Below are 19,669 nucleotides of genomic sequence, written 5' to 3'. Positions count from 1 at the left end.
TGGAACTGCACAGGAAGACCGATGATGAACTGTTGCACTTCTAAAGCTGTAGCCGACCAAACATCTGGCTTTAAAATGACTTACTATATTTGAGTACATTTGCATACTCATACCAGACCTGAAGGGGACACTTATTTTATAGATAAGAACTTACTTCTCTTATGAATAAGAACTTAATTGTGGATAAGAACTTATTTTGTAAATTAGAGGTAGTGTTCTGTTAAAAGAAAACTAATATTCTCTCAAAAAGATCAAGTGCCATCAGAGTTATGGAAGGTGAAGTTTTAGAATTATGATAGATTTCAATGGAGGACTGGCAGCTTCATCAGCCTGTGGTTCTTATTTATTTTTTAAAAATTCTGTGCCTCCTTTTCACAACAGTAGGTTCCCCAAGATAGCAAACATCAAAACATTCAAACATCTCAACCTTAAAATATGTAAAATAAATATAAAATAATTCAATAAAAAACAGAAATACACATCATCAAAACCAAGGAGGAGGGTCAATGACAATTATTGTGGGTATATTCAACAAAACAGACAAGTCTTCACCCACTGGTAGAAGAAAATAGAGAGAGAGAGACAGATGAATTGCCCTGGGGAAGGAGCTCCAAAGTTTTGGTGCCATGGCCAAGAAGGCCCTTTCCTGGGTCTCTGAAGATGAACAGAGTGGGTGGGGGTATGTTTATTTTGGAGAAGCCATATATGGCTTTAAAGGTCAATACCAGCACCTTGGATTGGGTCCAACAGCAAACTGGGAGCCAGTGTAGACGGAACATGACTAGAGTGATATGATCCCTACAATCCACTCCAGTGCAGCATTCTGTACCAACTTTAGCTTCCGGACAGTCTACAAGGACAGCCTAATGTAAAGCATACTGCAGTAATCTAATTTAGATGCTCCTAGGGCATGCACCAGTGGCAAGATTCCCCACCCCCACCCCCAGGAAGGGCTGCAACTGGCTCACACTCCTGGTCACTGCTGCCACCCATTTATTCAGTAAAAAGCCCAGGTATAGGAACACCCCAAGCTACAAACCTGCTCCTTTGTGGGAAGTATAACCCCATCCAGAACAGAAAATATCCCATATCCTGGACCAAACCTTCCCCTCACCAGTAGCACCTCTGTTTTGTTGGGATTAAGTTCCAGTTTGTTAGCCCTCAGAGCACTGCTTCCCCATAGAAAGTAAAGGTATTTTTACACTGAAAGGCGAACAAAGAGATATCATTTATGAGGGTCTTGCTCACTGACTCCCATACAAAAGTGCAGCAAGAACACATGTACATGGCCTGCATAGCAGTGAGGCCACTAACTCATTAGGGTGATGGCTGCGGAAAGTGCTGTCAAGTCACAGGGAGCTATCTTTAAAATGATTAATCCGCACCTCAATTAAAATCTTGCAGCCCAACTGGAAACCAAGAGTTGCAAGAGGAAAACTGAGAAGTCACCACTTTGCCTGAAATCCTACAAACTCAAAAATGTTCCTAAGGGATTGCTAAAAGTAACAGGCTTATGGAATTATACAGTACTTATTCACAGCCTATTTAAAAATTTTACACTATGACAATTACAACTATAAACCGTCTCTTATGTTTGAATAATTTAATTAGTCTTTTGAGATGCTCTTTCCTGTGTATATCTGAAATGCAATTGTTTGGCGGTATGTTGCATGCATTTTAGCAAGTTACACAGAATAGCCTCAAGGCTGTTAACAAACCCTTCTCCCCAAAACATACACACACTTCAACACAAACTAATTTTGCCAAACTTATGCTAACCTTGGCCAGCACTGTTAACAGTCTGGTATTTGCTAGTAGTAAGCAGATGTGTGACAAAGGTTTATAAAATTCATGAGTAGAGGGACATTTTTCCCTTTCAAAACAGAACTTAAATAATCAAATAAAACTGGCTGGTATTAAGTTCAGGAGGTTCCACAGGAAATATATAAAACACATTAGTACAATCATGAGCCAGTACAATTTATTAAAACATTTATATCTAGAGAGAATAGGTCTATCAGAATGATAGCATCTGCCCACAAAATATGGGGACGGCCTCCTACTCTCTTGATCCTGACACTTTTGGGGTAAGAAGATGCCTGCCCTTCACAGGGATTTAAAGCAAAGAAATTATTATTAATAATGATTGCTGAATGACCATAAATTATTTATAAAGTCATGGTAGGTTCAATTCACAACTGTTTATATCTCATTTTGCCCATATTCATGGGAGACAGCCTGGCAGAGGGCAGGATTAAAGAGGCTGAACAATGAATCAACTCCTCTACAAGGGAAGAAGGAAGGAAGCCAACTTTGACAGGTGTTAATGGGGAACAATGACTAGTAAAATGTGACCAAGCAGAAGACTTAATTTGGTTAAGGTTTCATATAGACAAACAGAACTTATGTCTTCCTGTACTTCCTTTGTGCATTAGGCTTTGATGACTACACTTTCATCCAGGATCAGCACTTAATGGGCACAGGAGCAGTCTTGTTGGATCAGTTCAGTGCTTAAGCGAGTCAAGCATCTTGTTTACCACAAGGGCCAACCAGATGCCCTGCAAGGCCCACAGCCCAGGTTCAAAGTCCCAAGTCTCCCACTGCTGCTGTACCCTAGCACAATTTCCATTACACAGCTTAACTCACGGCGTTGGGGAGGCGGCATAAAATGAGAACAGTAAGGGGTCTGAGATATCATTAAGTGCTTCCCTGAATGGCTTCCACCCCATGCCTGTAATGTCCTTGCAGTACGTTTGATACAATACCGATTGTATGCATCAACCACTAGAGCTTTCAGTCACCACAAGGTGGTGGTGGTGGGGAGACTTTGGTGCTCAAAACTGGCCTCGCCATCCTTCCATCGATACAGCATAGACAGGACACCAAATTTCACCTATCAATCCAGAACGTGTCTTTTACTCTTGCCCTCTCAAGGAAAGCTTCATAGGAATGGGCAGAATCTCAGTTTCCATATTGTGAAGCAGTGATTACAAGTCCCTCCTTGACACAACCTATGATCATTTATTATTATGAAGATACAAGCACTCTTCAGACTGGACAAGAGTACAAACTCCATTAAAATACTATCACTTCTTGCATTACAAACAATACATTAGTTCAACTTTCTCTATTAAACAAGCAATAGGACATTTCTAATTTGAAATGAATTTTTAATAATAATGATGCTGACTACTGAAATACCATAAAAGGTTTATAAAGTCTCTAATACAGTAGATTCGGTTCCCAAATTATTTACCTTTAAAACCATATACATTGCACTGAAGAAAAACTGAATGCACATAATAAGTCCAAATTTCAAATTCGAATTTTAGCCTCCCAAAGACATTTTTGTGCCTAAGGAAAAACATCCAAATGGCACCTGCCCACACACACACGCGTGAGCGCATACATACTAACAAGGGACAAAATCCATCATGAGGTTTTCCTGCTGAGGCCCAAAACTCTTTCTCACATCTTTTATAGCACCAATTCACCTTGTCTCACAGAAGGGCTGCTGTCCATTCCAATCCTCTCTATTTAAAAGGCAGTTGTTCAGCACACACGGTTCTACAAATGCCAGTTTTACAGTGTAAACTTACTACCAACACAGCATAAATATTCTCCCAGTCATAGTTCCTAACATAGTAACAAAGAAACGTGTTTTTTTTACCCACCTTACCCAGTCATGTTGGCTTAGAGGGTTTGCGTAAGAAAGACTCTTGGTTTCTATATAAAGTTGGCTGTAAAAAGTTTATAGTTTCTATATAAATGTATAAAGATGGTGGGTTTCATTACATCCCATTTCTGTGCCTGCAGAAAAAGGTGAATGAGCAATATCTACAAACAGCACAAAATACCAGTTTTGAAGCAGTGTCCCAGTCCTTGTATACTAGTTCATCAAATGGTATCCATACAGGCAATTTGCCACTATGAATACCTCTCTTTGAAAAAAAACAGAACTACCAATAAAGAAATAGCAGGAGAAAGAAAAGGTAACTAATGCTACCAGTTGTGTTCATGGCTCATATTATAATATAGCAGGATGCTCATTAAAACAAAATAGAATTCCAGTTCTGTTCTATGCTGGTTATGTAGCTAATGCTGAAACACTCCCTCCAATGGGTCACTACTGCTCTGCTCCCTGTTTAAACATCTTTCTCAGAGGGACCTTCAAAGCCTCTCAATTCCTGCTACAAACCTTAATACTTAAATGATACTACTCATTCAACCTATGGTTTTTTGAGTAGTGCCACACTAAAATCCACATAAACCAGGATTTTTTAAAAAAATCAAATAATTTTCTACTCACTGTAATATATGGAAATAATTCTGCGATAAGTAACATTGGGATACACCCCAGCCAAAAGTCTCCCTAATTTTTCTCCCAGTGATAAACCTGACATCCCACATAGGGATGGCCTAATCCACAAATCTCTCATATTTGAAGAAAGGGGGCATTCCAATAAACCAAGTTCCAATGTATCAATTTTCTACAAGGCACACACACATAGCCTCTCCGAGTAGGACACTTTCCTATAACAACCATTCATTACTTGAGATGGTACAGAATTCAACCTAGCTAGCATAAATGCTCTCCTATACTGGTGCACAGTCAATTGCTTAATGTACAGTGGAAAACTTCTAGGGCAAGACAGTTCCAAATAAACAGGAGAGCAAACTGTACATGCTCTAATATGAGAGCTTACAAAGCCCAAATCATATAAACGGTACAAAATGACCGTTCTAGCTTTCTCTAACCCCATCAACTCCAAATCTAAAGACCTGCTACAAACTACAGTGTGTTGATACCAGGATGAAGCACAGTAAAATAAGTTTTCACGGCATCAGTTTTGAGCCAGAGCAAAAGAGAAGCACTGTTACTGATTTCAGTAGGAGAGATTTAAGCTCATGCTTAATTCTCCCAACCAGTCAACATGATATCGAACATGATTAAATGTGGCTGAATTGTGTCCATACAATTAAAAGTGAGAACACACCCTTTAAGAGCAGAATTTTGCTGATGATTATCTTTCATGAATGAATTAATATGGAGTCACTGAAATATCAAATCAAACACAAAAAAGCACACCATATCAAATTTCAATCATTAAAGCATATTGTCTTAGTTGTACTTTCTTTGAAAGAAATCCTGGGAAATGCAACAACTCTCAAAATTTGTATTATGCTACTTTTTTTCTTTAAAAGGTATCTTTTCCCTAGTTGACAAGATTGGTGCTTAGAATATTCCTAATAATTGGAAGGGCTGAAAACAATTTTCAACCTTTCACCTTACTTGAGAATGTATTAAAAAGACTTGCAGAGTTAAAGAACTACTGCTAAAATCATTCATATAAGAGAGAAAGAGAGAGACACTGAGACTTACTGACCGACCATCCCCAGGAAAAATGCACAACTTATGCACAGCCCAGTCAGCATATATACAACTAAAGAAAAACAGCACTGGGAGAAAAGAGGAAAACTGAACTTCTTTAAACAACATGCTCAATTTTGAATTTGCTAAAAATCACCATAATGAAATCAAGCTCCTCTAAAAAGTTCCTCCTATTTCTAAAAGCTTGGGAAGATCATTAATTTCTATATTGTTCTTATAAGCCCCTTCAATAACTTGCACATGACTTTTTAAATAAAATTCCAAGATCTACAGATGTTTTTAAAAAGAGATTTCACTCACTTTTGCCATTGTGTCCTGTGTGAACCAAATAAAACTTTGGGGGGGGGGAATGCAGACATGGGGGTGTCCACCTTGGTTGGTAATTACAATCAAGATTCCAGCAATGTGGCTAGCTTGCTCATTACTTCCTGCCTTTGTACCAAACCCCTTATTTACATTTCAGATTACATTTTTCATGAAACAGCGAGATCTATCGGAGCTGAGAGGGCTGAAATAATGAGGGAGAAATATTTTAATAAAAATGTGTTGGGGTCCGCATTTCCGCCCATGTCGGAAAAGAAAGGAGTTCTTCTGTAGTGACGGATCATTTATTCTGCCTCTAAATGAGAAGCAAAAAAAAAGAGAGAGATGAAACTGATGAACTTTTACTGCCCATTTGTCTTTAGCAGACAATTAAGACAGGAGATCAAAACGGATTATCGTGCCACGCAGACAACTGGCCCAACAGTAATACATCTCCGGGACCACAGATTTGTAACCCTCCTTTTATCCCTCCTCCCTTTCTTCTTACTGCTTTTTCCTCTCTAAAGGCAATGCTAGCTTTGTGGCTCAAGGGGAGCCAAAAGGCTGCCCATCATTATTCAGCCACAGATGTCAGTCTAACCTCCTTTTTTCTCAGGTTTCTAAAGCTGGGAGCCACAATAATTTGTGACAGATTCTTTTACTGTAAGGTACAAAGAACACACAGAATAAAACATCCAGCGGCAGCAAGGGGCTCTGATCAGATGCGCTGCCTACATGGGAAACACAGTGTATGTAAAAACAAGCGCCAAGAATTTAGACCAGGGAAGGGCTGGGGCGGGAGGGGAGGGGGAGTGAAGAGTCTTGAGGGTTTTTGTACTAATGAGTGATTTGCCTTGTGTTGACTTAACTCACAATATTCCCTATGGATTTGGCTTGTCACGGTTTTGCAGAAAGAAACATTTACTGTAATTCACACATAAGTCTTGTGTACAAGTTGCACATGCTGTGTACAATAAGTACTTTTTTTTAGAAAAAGGTATGCTAAAAAGCAGCACTCATTTGAATTTTTCCCCAAAATTCTGAGTGAAGCCTTTTTTCCCCACCTTTACCAAGCCCCAGCCTAAAATCCGGAAAGCACATTTTCTTTGACATTGTCCTCAGCTTGTCTCGCAACATGTTCTTAAGATCTTTCAAATGCTATATTTAGATTGTAAACTGAATGAAAGAATACGTATCTGGATTAAAAATGGCTGCTTTTCACTCTCTTTTGCATTAACAATGTTCAGAAAGGATTGCTGGGTGCTGGCTATTCTTTGTGTTGCTAGTAAAAGTGCCTGGAAACTCCTCACAGCTTAAGTGCACGGTTTACATTCTTCCAGCTTCTTAAAAGGCATCAAGGGGAAGGGACGCCATGACTGAAATGTGAGGGGTTTTGTGGTTTGTTTTAAGTTTGAGGTCTGATTCCTTCCCAGCACTTTTTCTTCCCTCTTGTATTGACTGTCCATCTTTTCCTGCGGGTATTTTTTTAGAGCAAAGGGTGAATATAGGGATCAGGAAAGTTCTGCAGCAGAAGCATTAGCTTTGCATCTCTGCTTTTGTAGGCTTCATTTGTTCCAAGGTGGTTTACTGAATATTAAAATTTCTCTCTGGACTGGGGGCAGGTTTGGTAGTTTTACAAAAGGGAAAATATTTTATGTATGAGACAGTTCTATAATCCATAGATCACAGACACAAGAGACAGCAACAGCTCGGAGGGACCCTTAATCCGACTACATTTCACATGATAGACTAGCGGCTTTTTCAGCAAACATTGTGGCCCAACGCTGCTGAGTGTACTTAGGGAGCTATTTATTAACAGATTATTGGCACGAGATGGCAATGAGGACTCATGCATTTACAAAAGGATGCTTTGTTGCGCAACCTCAACTCTGCATTGTAAGTCCTGGAAAGTAGTCAATATAAAATTGAAACAAAAGCTAGTCAATAAACATGCTGCTTTAAAAAATATTAATATTAATATGACAGAGGCACACCAGGAGTGCGACCATCAGGGCAGCCATTGTCCCAGCCAGCATATACACCACTACAAGACAAGGTCTGTGTGCCCTGAAGGGCCCACATTGAGATATACTCAGCAGGCAGGCAAGAGATGCTGCTGTGCCTTATGCATAACAGAAACATTTTTAAAGGAGAGAAAAGTAAAAGGATCAGAAGCAAAACCATCCTCAAGACAATACAATTAAAACCTGGGGCAGGAGCAGTTTTTTTGTCCTAATATTCTGAGAATCCTCGCAGAGAGATTTTTTTCTTTAAAAGGTTGAACAATTAAAAGAGTTTGTTCCACAAATTAGGTTGCAACCTAGAGTTTACTTGCAACAGCCACACAAACCTCCTTCTCAATGCTAGACTTTCTCTGGCAAACAACAAGAGTGTCACACTAACTACACCAGCGACGCAAAAATAAGCTTCTCTCCCACCAGCCCAGTGCCACTCTCTAATGAGATGCAGTAAAAGGAGAAAGCAGCCATCAAGTTCAGGAGCAGCTTTGGGTTATCATAATCATCTTATGAACTACTGAATTGTAGGATGTGTTCACTTCCACTCCAGTCCGCACACTAATTGCAATATTCCCACAGCCATCTCCTACCACTTTTTAAAAAATTCATCATTCTGAAAGGTTTGATATGACCCTGGAAATATTTTCTAAAATGTATTGAGAATCCCAGTAAACTCATACATCTGAAACAATGAAATTAGGATTCTTTTAGCTAACTGCTGCCTGCAGCACTTCCAAGGTTAGATTTTGGTTTCTGGTGTGTTTTTGTTTTAAGTGAAAGTCATGGATTTGATTCCTCAGAAACAGATCCTTAAATGGGGAAAGTTTAACAGCTAATTACCTATTTTTTTCTATGTAAGTTTACAAACACTGTGTGTGTATTTTTTTTAAAAAAACTTGTTTTTAATTACAGCTCCCTTTCCTTAAAAAATTGTTTCTCTTTTGGGTTTTTTTTAAGAAGAAAAAAGAAGAGCAATATTATGTTGAACAACCCTGAAATGAATTTTGTCATGTAAAAAATTAATTACGCATTCCAAACCTGGTCACTGTAGTCTTCAGGGAATTGCCTCCGCACCTCAGGATCTGTAAATAATTGACAGATAATATTAATTGGCTTTGGATTAGTGAGCAAGCAGAGAATCACACATTAATATTTGATCAGAAGATGATAGCAGCCCTGGCAGGGGATCCAAGAAGGGCAGCTGAGGCTGAGACGCTGATAAGAGGAAGTAAGGACTCCTCAAGGCTCTCCTTTTACCCTCTTTCCAGAAAGACAAAAAAGAAATTAGAGAGACCTGATGCTACTGTTAACTTTAGTCTGTTATCTAATACAAAACCCTAACCAGGTGCAAATTGCCAGCTACGTGCATGGCAAGGGAAAAGCATCCTGAGCGTGCTTTGACTCCTTATTTTTAATCAGGTACCTCATTTAGCCAACTGCAGGAATGGACTTTTTCTTTTCTTTCTGTTGAAGATTTGTAAAGAAAAACCCAACAACAGCATTCTATGGGACCTGATCACAAGTGTTTCAAAGCTGATTCAAGTATGGAGGAGAAAGAGAAAAGAGACTCCCCTTAAAAGTTGTTCTAAACATGCATATTTCATTTGCTGAAAACGCCTAATTAAAGCGTTCCTAAACCACTTCAGCGTTGGTAAGCCCTAATATTTAACCTCCTTCACACCAGAAACCTTAAGAAACAAAGTACCTTTCTTCCTCATTGCTCAGTATAAACAACACGACAGTTCAACTTGAGAAGCAGCAGCTCATAACAAGTATAATTGTATTAAATAGAACAGAAGCAGCAATACACAGAACCCAGACCAAAACCATTTCTCTGACAAACCATCTCAAAACAACTCTGGGCCGACCATCTGCTTTTCCTAACAACGTTTCCAAGATTGCCAGCCTCTGTATTATAGTGTAATTGTTAATTACAACAATCATAGATTAGAAACGAGATAGATGCCTTGCATTTTGTAAAGAAGTTTTCATTTATTCGTTTGTTGCGTGGTCCACATTTGATACAATTGTCAGCATTTTCAATTCTTTGGGCTTGCAGCACAGGGCTCATTGTTAACCAGATGCTTTCCATTTTGCTGAAATATTTCCACAAGTTTTGATCATTATGAAGGGAGCGGGGATTTGTAAACAATCTTTACTGCTCAATTATTGCTCTCCGCTGCCAGAGCTAAGGCTTGTGGGGCAGAGAATAATTTTATAATGTATACATCATATACTTTTATTCTTAAAACACACACACACACACACTCTCTCTCTCTCTCTCTCTCACATACACACACACACACACACACACTTGTCCCACCCTAACTCCCTCACAGGCAAGTTTGTTTTGCTAATAAATTGGTTAATTGGAGGGTTCAATTGTTAGCAGATGCAGAGTTTCCACTAAACTGTAGTTGCTTTCAACAAAGTATTTAAATGTACAGTAAGCCCACTTTAAAAGAAGCAACTGACTACAGGAAGCTGCTATTAATTTTCTATGTAGACAGAAGTTTGATTAGAGTCCTTCAATGGTGCACAAGGGAGGGGGAGGGAGGTGGCTTTTTGGAATCTCACAGAACACAAAGAGAGACCAGATCCATCATACAAAACAAAGAGGACAGAATATTAGATTCTCTGCACATCCTCAGAATTGTTTAGCCTCCAGCAAAATTCTCAGCCCGTCTTGCACCCTCTCTTGTAGCCAAAGAAAATCCTAAAGGGTTAATTAAAACTTTGTGTTGTGGTAGTCCTCTCAGTTGCAACCCCCCCTCCCCAACAGTAAATGAGAAAGACAAATGTGGAGCCTAAACCAATGCAGAGTTAGGAAGAATGAAATCAACAAGTTTAGGGCCATGTGCTCCAAACACTAACTTGGTAAAAACTTGTGGTCCTACTAAGGAGGTAAGGCCTTTCCTCACTCTTGACATCCCATCCATATAATTTCTAACATGAGCCATCACGTTTGCCATCAGATCAGTCTGCCCTGAAGAAGCAATTCTGGCTATATTATTTTCTTGCTAAATTCCGCATTCCGCAAACATCTAGCTGGCACAGGTCATGGCCATTTGGCAACTTTTCTAATATAGCTTATCATAGCATCACTAGGAGTTCAATGAACTATCCCCAGTACTTTGATTTCTCAGAGAATATATGCAGTCAAGTAGAGACCTCCTTATTAAATAGCTCGTCCAAAATGAGATTGTGAAAAATTACTGCTGAAAATCTTAAGAAAGCAATCAATAACACAGAGCCAGCAGGTAGTGGGGCTTTATTAGCATTCTTTTTAGGAAGCATCTCATTCTTTCCCTTAACATGGTACTCTTTCAAAGGGCACTTGGCCTACATGGGAAGCGCTTCCAAGGAAAATAAAACATCAAAACTTGCGATGGATCCATCACATGTGACAATCTACATGAGGCTCTCCTTCCTCCACAGAAAGGCTATCCACATCAGAAAAATATAAGTTAACGTTCGACTCTGTCTTCAATCATTATTGACTTCCTCTAGCATTGTCAGTATTTCACCCCTCCCAATAATCCTGCTTTTATTCTCAGCTGAAGCCTGGGGAAAAAGTGAAGGATAAACTAAAGACCCCCAGGCAGACACTGCTTCCAAGCTGCTCCCATATTCAGAGCCTGTCCAATCTCCCCTTCATTTTGAAATCAGTGCCAAAGGAATTATAAAAAATAATAATAAATTATGCCCATAATAGAACAGGCCAAATGTATTTTAAGCTCTTCTTAATTATCCTAAACCAGAATCAGCTCAGCAAATTTCAAACTCGAGTCAGGATACAAAGATCACAACTATTCAAGTATCTGCATTTTCAAAATCCACAGTCACACAACCTCATTCCTCCTTTGAAGGACAGTATCAAATGTAAGAATTTTGCTGAACTAGACCCCAGTCCATCTCGTCCTGCATAATCTTTCTCATAATGGACAACCAAATGCAGCAGAAGACACACAAACAGGCACAGAGACCAAACTTCTTCCTGCCCTCCCCACCAAACTGGCATAGGTTTACTTCGTTAGAACATGTTTCCATTTAGCTGTCATAACTAATAACCATTTATGAACCTGTTCTTTATGCTTTGCCTAATTCCTTTTAAATTAATATAAAGCTAGTTGCTATCTTGTGCATGTGCGTTCCAGAAGTTAATCATGCATAGTGGGGCAGATCCTACTGAGCAAATTTTGAAGATGGAAGGAACTTTGAAGGAAGAGGGAAGGAAGGCTCCTTGGAGCATGGTTGGATCCCACCCAAGCGTGAAAAAGTGTGTAGCCCCATAGTCTTTTCATCCAGTCAAAATGGTTCTTGTTCCGTCCCACGCAAATATTTCTTGGATTTTCTAGACACACAAATATGCATCAGGGGTTCAGGGTTGTGGTGAGAAAGAATATCAGCTACCTTAAGTATAAACTAAGCCCAGAAAAGCCCCTAGATTTCATGCTACTGACAAAGCATTTTAATATTGTCACCCATCTGCACCCCACTTCTACCCTCAATAACACAGCATTGCTACCTAAACATGTGATGCAGGCCACAAGAAATCAGAAGGAATCTCTCAGCCCTATGGATAACTTTAATTAAATGAATAAAGTGTTCCTTTTCACCAGCAACTACAATGGTCTACAACATAAGCTGCAGCCTGTGTAATATAACTGCAAATATAAATGAGCTTTTTGCTCAATGGCTTATATCAATGTTAACTTATGTCTTAAGAATGTAACAGTCTCATTTAGACTTCCTTTGCCTGAGCACAAGACTGACAGACATGATCCTCACAGCACTACAGGCACATTATGCTCACATATCTAAGCAAGAGCGCACTACACAATTTCCAGAATCTCCTCAACATGCTACAGTTTGTGTGAGTGCATTGGTGTAATCGGAAGACACAGCATAAAACTGTTCTACAAACAGCTGTCTGCAGGTCAAATGAAGTTTGCTAGGTTTTTCAAGACCACCTGACAGGCCAGCTCCTCCTCTCCCCACTGCCTTCACTGCCCATGGGGCACGGAGTGCTCCATGTTTCTTTATGATACTGGGCAGCCACAAAGTCAAGTACATGTGCTGATAAGGAACCAACAGCAACTACAGCGGGTCTGTGGGACAGATGATGGACACCTTGGGCAAGCAAGCAAGGCTGACACACAACTTACCTGGGTGATACTATTTATCTTGCATTTTTTCAAGTATTTCAGTAGTTATCAGCACCAGCATGGTAAATGCACACACCCTAGCAGTTAATAAAACCCCTTTAAAAATTCTCCATCTGGCAGCAATCCACTTACATGCCTGTATTTTATTTTAAGCAGTACTCTACAGGGCTGCATTGCATCAGCTCCACTGTTTAAAGTGTTAAACGGTCTTGGTGTATTTCATAAAATATTAAGTACATTTTTATTTGGAAAAAACACAGCACATTTAGAGCAAAAGAGAGCAGTGTTCTATTTGACTTGCTTTACCTATCAACCACTGCAACTCTGATCAGGATGCTTTACCAGCTGGTCACAATCCCTTGCTCAGTGGTGTGTGGGAAATTATAGAATTTGGGGTTCAAAGAGCTAAACACTATACACAAGAAGTCTCCATCTTGCATTTGTGTATACAATACAGAGATTAGGGAAATGGTGGGGAGAGGGCAGAATGTGCAGCCCCCAACGTAGACTAGATTTCATTTATTTAAAGATTTTTTTTTTAAAAAAAATTAAAGTCTACCCCACCTTTTCTATTCAAAACAACACAAGTAAAGTCATTATCTCAGGTTAAACCAGAGATACCCACTCCACAACTCATGGAGAGCCATATTCACAATTACCATCCACCAAAAAAAGCCACATTTACTTCCATTCCTGGCTTGAGGCCTGCCCCTTAGGGAGACTTCCAGCTTACTCATTCCTCCAGCAACTGTTGTTTCAAGGTGAAAACTACCTGACAACTACATGCCCTATCAGGCAAGGGCTTTGCCCATTTTTCTGAAACATGAGGCTGGTGCCAAATTGGGTAACTGTGCTCAGAAGAGCCACACGTGCCATGTCAAAGAGCCACATAAAGCTTCCAAGCCATTGAGTATCACTGGGCAAAACCCTTAAAAGTATGACAGCGTCTTACAATTTAGCCCTTCGTACCTAGTCCACCAATATCTAGCTCTAAGCTTCCAAGATAGCTTCCAATAATCAGGCTGAACAACAAAATCGTTTCTCTTTGATGTTTTGATGACTATGACACAGACAAGCTAGCTTCCAATCTTAGCATCCCACATGAGTAGTTAAGGGAGCAAGATTTATTTAACTCATAAAAAGGGATGGTCTCCCCAAGGTAAACAATACACAGAAAAAGATACCATCACAGGACTAATAGGAGAGAAGTACAGAACCACCCACCCAAAGCAGTCTGTAACCAGGACTTATATACCAGAGCAGCTGGTTATTTTTTCTCCCTGTATTTTTATCCCTGGTTCTGTTTTATTAGTATATTTTAAACTATTTTAACCTGGTATTTTATCATGTGTGTCCCACCCATATTTACCGTATCTGTGTGTGCATGTCCCACTTCATACAGCTTCTGGAGAAAAGAGGATTCCAAAAGATGGGGGAGGAGTTAGTATCAACCAAGAATTCCTCTGAAGGCACTCTTGTAATTTGGACATGATACTTCAAGGCCACATTCCCCAAAGGATGAATTCATCTGGCCATAGAGAAGATGGCATGACAAAAGCAAAGAGTTCAACTTCAAGCATTTGTCTATTTCTAAAAACCTAATAAGCTTTGAAAGGTCATATCCTGGAAACTAAATATATCAAGTTTAAAGATGCAAAGTTGATTATCTGCTTCTTTAACCTGAAGATTTAAACATGTAAAGCACAATTTTGGCCAGCCACAATATTCTCACAATCAGGATGACCATTTTGTGCAGCAGCACAAGCATGCAGTACAGCACACACAGGACTCTGGATAACAGCACACGCAACATCAGAGATTTCTTCACCTAGCCCCCCCAAAATCATCTGCAGGGTCTCTTAGACCTCCACAGAAACGTCATCATCTGCAGATCATTGGCTTTCCTAAAAGAAAGCAGTCCCACAGACATCTCTGTGACAGTGCTAGCAACACAACTATAAGATTACTGAACATGTTGCCTCCTGCAGACACAAAGCCTGACCATATACCTTTGTGAGTGGGAGGGGGAGCAGAGCATTGCATAGCAGTAAGTTTCACAAGAAACAGGTGGAGTTAGAGCCAAGCAAGTAAAAAGCTTTCTCTCAATTTAATACTTTAAGCAGACACACCATTTGAAACTCAGTTAATAATTCTCTCAGCCTACTCATGCACAGGCACTCAAAAATATAATCACAGAATCAGAAACAAGAGGGTAGTTCCAAGCAATATCTGCTGGAGTCTGGTCATTCTACAAGTGCTTTTGTATGCAGAACATCTCAAACACCTGATACATTAACTGAAGCTCTTGTTAAGACACAAGTTCCAGTCACTAGGAAGTTGTAATTGCATGGAGAAATCAGTGATTTTTTTTTTTTTTTTAAAAAAACAACTTTGCAGGTGTGGCTTTCCATACCCGGAAGCATCAAACCAAAGTCTGATTCAGATTCATTCTCCAAACAACGTATCTTGTGAATCTCTTGTCCTTACCAGGTTTACAAGGTAATACTTTACAAATGGTTTGGTTAGCCATGAATAACAGGATTTCAGTGGTATGTGTTTGTTTTTAAACAGTCTGCTAAGTCCCGACAAGCATCTTGGAAGTACTACAATTTCTGGCATTCAAATGACATCTATAAGAAAAGCTTCATGTTACACATATAAGTAACTGGAAGAGATTAAGAATGACATTACAATTATTACTCTTAAATATTGCTATGGAAAAGCTATAGGATAATTCCAAAACTCAGGGATTTATACCAATAAAATATTTTAAGGTCCCCTACATTTTAAAAATCATTAATGTTTCCCATTAAAAGCTTTGTTTCTTATGCTATAAAACATGAATTAGCTCTTTTATTCAGGTAAGTTAATTGTCCCAATGGGAACACAAAAATGATGTGACCTTTCACTTGTATGGGTGGGGGGAGATAATGCTTCATACATCATGAAAATATGCTGGCAAACTGGATATTCAAGTGGCCGATGTAAGATCTAGCTACTGGTTGTATTTCCTGGGGGAGAGAGAGAGAAAATATTTCATACTGCACAGTGCAGTTTTCATGGGAAATAGTTATTATCCAAAGTCATCTCTTTCATCTAAGCAGCTACAATTTGGGTACAATGCCACTTTCTCATTGATTTGTCCAACAAACTCTCAAGATGCACAGCTAACGACTTTTACTGTAAATCTTAATTCATTTTTGTCTGTTAAATAAATGATTTTAGCTTATTTCTAGCTAAAATACCAGCAATAAATCTTCCCTGTTTGCTGGACAATAATTTGGCTCTTTGTCTTCCCTTGTAAGTTTTTTTAAATGTGTGTGTGAAATGCAATTTGTATACAGTTTTTATCATGGTGTTGTTCTATATTTTAAGAATATGCCTGTTCATTTTTAAAAGGCTTTGTAAGTCCACCCAGTACATTCATGATAGTTGATTTTTAAAGTCCATTTGTGATTAGCAGTTTATGTCAAATTGGACTTTTTATTTTGTAATCCTGGCTCCAACTGAAGCCATAACTGATACACCACAGTATTACACTGTATACATAATACCAGCTTAAAAACTCAAATGGGTGCGTGACCTCGTGCTTCCACTATTCAACACGTATCCAGCAGAGTTTTAATTTGCAAAGTGAAATTAATATACTTATATAACTAATGCAGAATACCGTTAATGCCCAGTGGTAGGGGGACATCCTTAACAAAGGCCTGAAAGCAGGACTTGAAAAATCTCATTCTTCAATTTCACGGTGTTTAAGGCACTACCTGCCTTTCCCCACAAGCATCAAAGCTAATCCCATGGCTGGAACCTGATTTAATTTTCCAGCTGACAGGGTGGGAATCTGCTCCAAGTTAGGGCTGCTCTTTTCTTTCTATCATTTCAAGAGCAATAAATGGGGGAAAGTTTGGCTTCTTTTCTCCATCATTCATAAAGAGCATTCAGATGAAGAAAGGTTTCTCCAACATCCACTGAACTTTTTTCATACTAAAGGCATGTTCTGCTGCTCCAGACCTGTTTAAATACAAAGACAGTATCCCACCCCCCACCCCCGCCCTGCTTCCAGTAAAGGGAGACATTATAAGTTCTTTGGCAAACATTCCACCTTTTGCACACAGACTAAATTTGCTAAGCATTACGAAGGCACTGGCCAGTTGGCTATGTAGGTTTAACCAGATTTTCAATCGGTGCCTATAGTTCTTGGTCTCACTGGCATTAACTCTGAGCCTTTGAGAAAGAGCAGGCCACACACTTAAGCAAATGAATCTCTTTTTTGGAAACAAAATGCAGATTCTTTAGCCTTCTCAGTTTCTCCCATGGCTTTGCAGGATATAACTACTCTAACATCATCCCTTCCCAAAAAAGCTGTGAGGGAAGAGACTGTAATTCATACAAGACTGAGAAAAATGCCACCAAGATGTACTACATACTCTTATACTTACTACAATAAAACCTTCACTTTCTTGCCATCTATGGGATGAATTGCACTGGTACATTTATTTTATTTGTTTGAAATATTAAATAATACCTTGCAATGCCTACCCAGAAAGGAATCAAGGCAACTGCAGATTGAGCCTGCAGAGCAGCAACTTAAGGTCCTTTTAGCCAAGTAACCAAGACGAAGGGGGGGGGGGGAAGGATTAACCATCAGGTAAGTGGGAGGAGGGATCTCTAATGTAAACCAAAGTTATTTCTTATGCTGCATAAGTCAAGACACAGCAAAACTACAGCTTCAGGGAAGCACCAAGATACTCATGCTTGCTACTCAACTATTTAACTATTTTAAAGCAGCCATTAATTCCAAAGGGAAAAAGCAAAGCACATTAAGCTTATGAATCAGCAGGATACAGTCAAGAAAAAGCACAAACCACCTTAGATTGACTAGCAAAGATACATGGGAAAGATTACTACTCTGTTAAGAATGAGAGCCCTACCCTTCAGACACAATTGGCATGTCTCTGACTATTTATGCATAGACCGTGGACAATGACCTATGGTCTTCACTTGCTAGTGCCATTCTGGAAGTAATACAATCACCAATTAAGGTAATCCAAAATACTCAATGCATCAGCTGTTGAATAAGCATCTATTATTATCAAAGAAAGCAAATGGGGGGGGGGGGGCATTTTGCTTTTACATTTTGCCTTACTCTCCAAATGTAACTTGGATCAAAACAATTATCAGTAATTGGGTGGAGAGGGAAATTCATCACCACCACAATCTCTCTATTCCTTCCCAATAAAATGTATCATATCCAGCTCTCATTGATCATGTTGCCTTTAAAAATGCAGAAACATAACAAAAATGGCAGATGCAAAAAAGAAAAGGGAAATCAAGAAGTAGTAGTTTGACGGATGACAATAATTACTATTTCAGATATTTGAAGAAGGGAACTTTGACTCTCGAAAGCATATAACCTGAAAATTTTGTTGGTCTCTAAGGTGCCACTGGGCTCAAATTTCAGTAAAATAGTTTGCAGTAGAGGAGCAAGATTCTGATCCCTGGGAATCTAGTCAATCTTTAAGGTACTACTGGACCTGAATCTATTTTAGCAAAGTGAAGAGTTTTATAGACAGGTTATTACTTACCAAAGACCACCTTAAGTGGCCCTCAAATGTCACCCAACTACACATTTTTGTGGTGCTGGGCACAGGGCTACCTGGCTTTTAAAAATAATTACTCAATCTCATTGTCTGTCAATGACAGTGGTAATAACTAAATAGATACTAGCAGTTACAAGGCAGAATAATTCTGAATCACCAGTTGCCGGCAACAAGCTACAAAGCAGGACTGCAGTCTTCATGCCATGCTGATGAGTTTTCTGGAGGTATCTGGATGACCACTGTTGCAAACAGGGTGCTTGACTGGATGGGGTTTTGTTTACTATATTTATGATTTGGCTTTCTTTTTCAAAGCAAGTATCCAAGGTAGCTAACAAAGAAAGGCAATTTACAAGCTAGAGAAAGAAGGCCCCTAGAAGAGCCTCACTGAATCTTATTCTTCCTCCTGTGGAACAACTACGTTGTTTTTTTTTTATTAATTAAAACATTTTACCCTGCCTTTCCTCATGGTTCAAGATGACTTACAATAAGAGATTAAAAACATTTACAGTTAAAATCAAAATAAAACAACCCCTAAATCCCTCCCTCCCCAATGCTTGTTCCACACATACAATACACCACTCAACAAATGCTAATGGTGCAACTAGGTGCTGATGGAGGAATCAATAGCAGACAGGCCAGGCAGGCCACAGGACTTACTTTCTTCTTGCCCCAGTACTCTTCTGTCAGATTGCTGCTGATGGAGTCAGAGAGATGGCAAGCTTACCCTTGTTCTGATCCAGTAGGGCCCTTCTGGTATTTTGACCAGTTGAGGCCTTAGCACATGCAGGTCAATTTGCAGTCCAATGGGCTGCTGTTGCACCAGTGCAGCTCTGTAGTCTGCAATGCCCCTATCCTGTGGAATGACCTGCCTGAGGAAGTCAGACTCAGAAGAGCCCCCACTCTCCTGGCTTTCCATAAACGATGCACAACTGAACTATTCAAAAAGGCTTTTACTCAAACAGGAGGGCTGTATTGTAGGGATGGGGTCTCAGATGCTTCACTAACGAATTGGGGATCATAGACTTCGTCACTATTTTTGCCTTATCTGCTGCTTTAAATATGTACTCCTATGTACTACCTGTGCTCCATGTTGTCTAATGTTAGTCCTAGAATTGATTATGTTTTGCTCCAGTATTTTTTCTACTCTGTCTTGGATCCTTGCTAATGCTATGTCTTTTAAACTTA

The 19,669-nt window shown here is 39.4% G+C and overlaps 1 protein-coding gene across 5 annotated transcripts in view; it reads right to left on the bottom strand.

The window, feature by feature from the left end:
• DENND1A (DENN domain containing 1A) overlaps positions 1–19,669 on the bottom strand; it is a 265,895-nt gene that overhangs the window by 189,776 nt on the left and 56,450 nt on the right. For all 5 annotated transcript variants that reach the window (XM_054998226.1, XM_054998222.1, XM_054998223.1 and 2 more), the window contains exon 3: positions 8,752–8,795. In XM_054998226.1, coding sequence (XP_054854201.1) covers positions 8,752–8,795 — 44 coding nt within the window. The remainder of the gene's footprint in view (positions 1–8,751; positions 8,796–19,669) is intronic.

This window comes from Eublepharis macularius, chromosome 14 (assembly GCF_028583425.1).
Source record: "Eublepharis macularius isolate TG4126 chromosome 14, MPM_Emac_v1.0, whole genome shotgun sequence".
Taxonomy (NCBI): domain Eukaryota; kingdom Metazoa; phylum Chordata; class Lepidosauria; order Squamata; family Eublepharidae; genus Eublepharis; species Eublepharis macularius.
The sequence above is the reverse complement of the archived record's forward strand: the minus strand, read 5'-3'. Positions and strand labels throughout refer to the sequence as shown.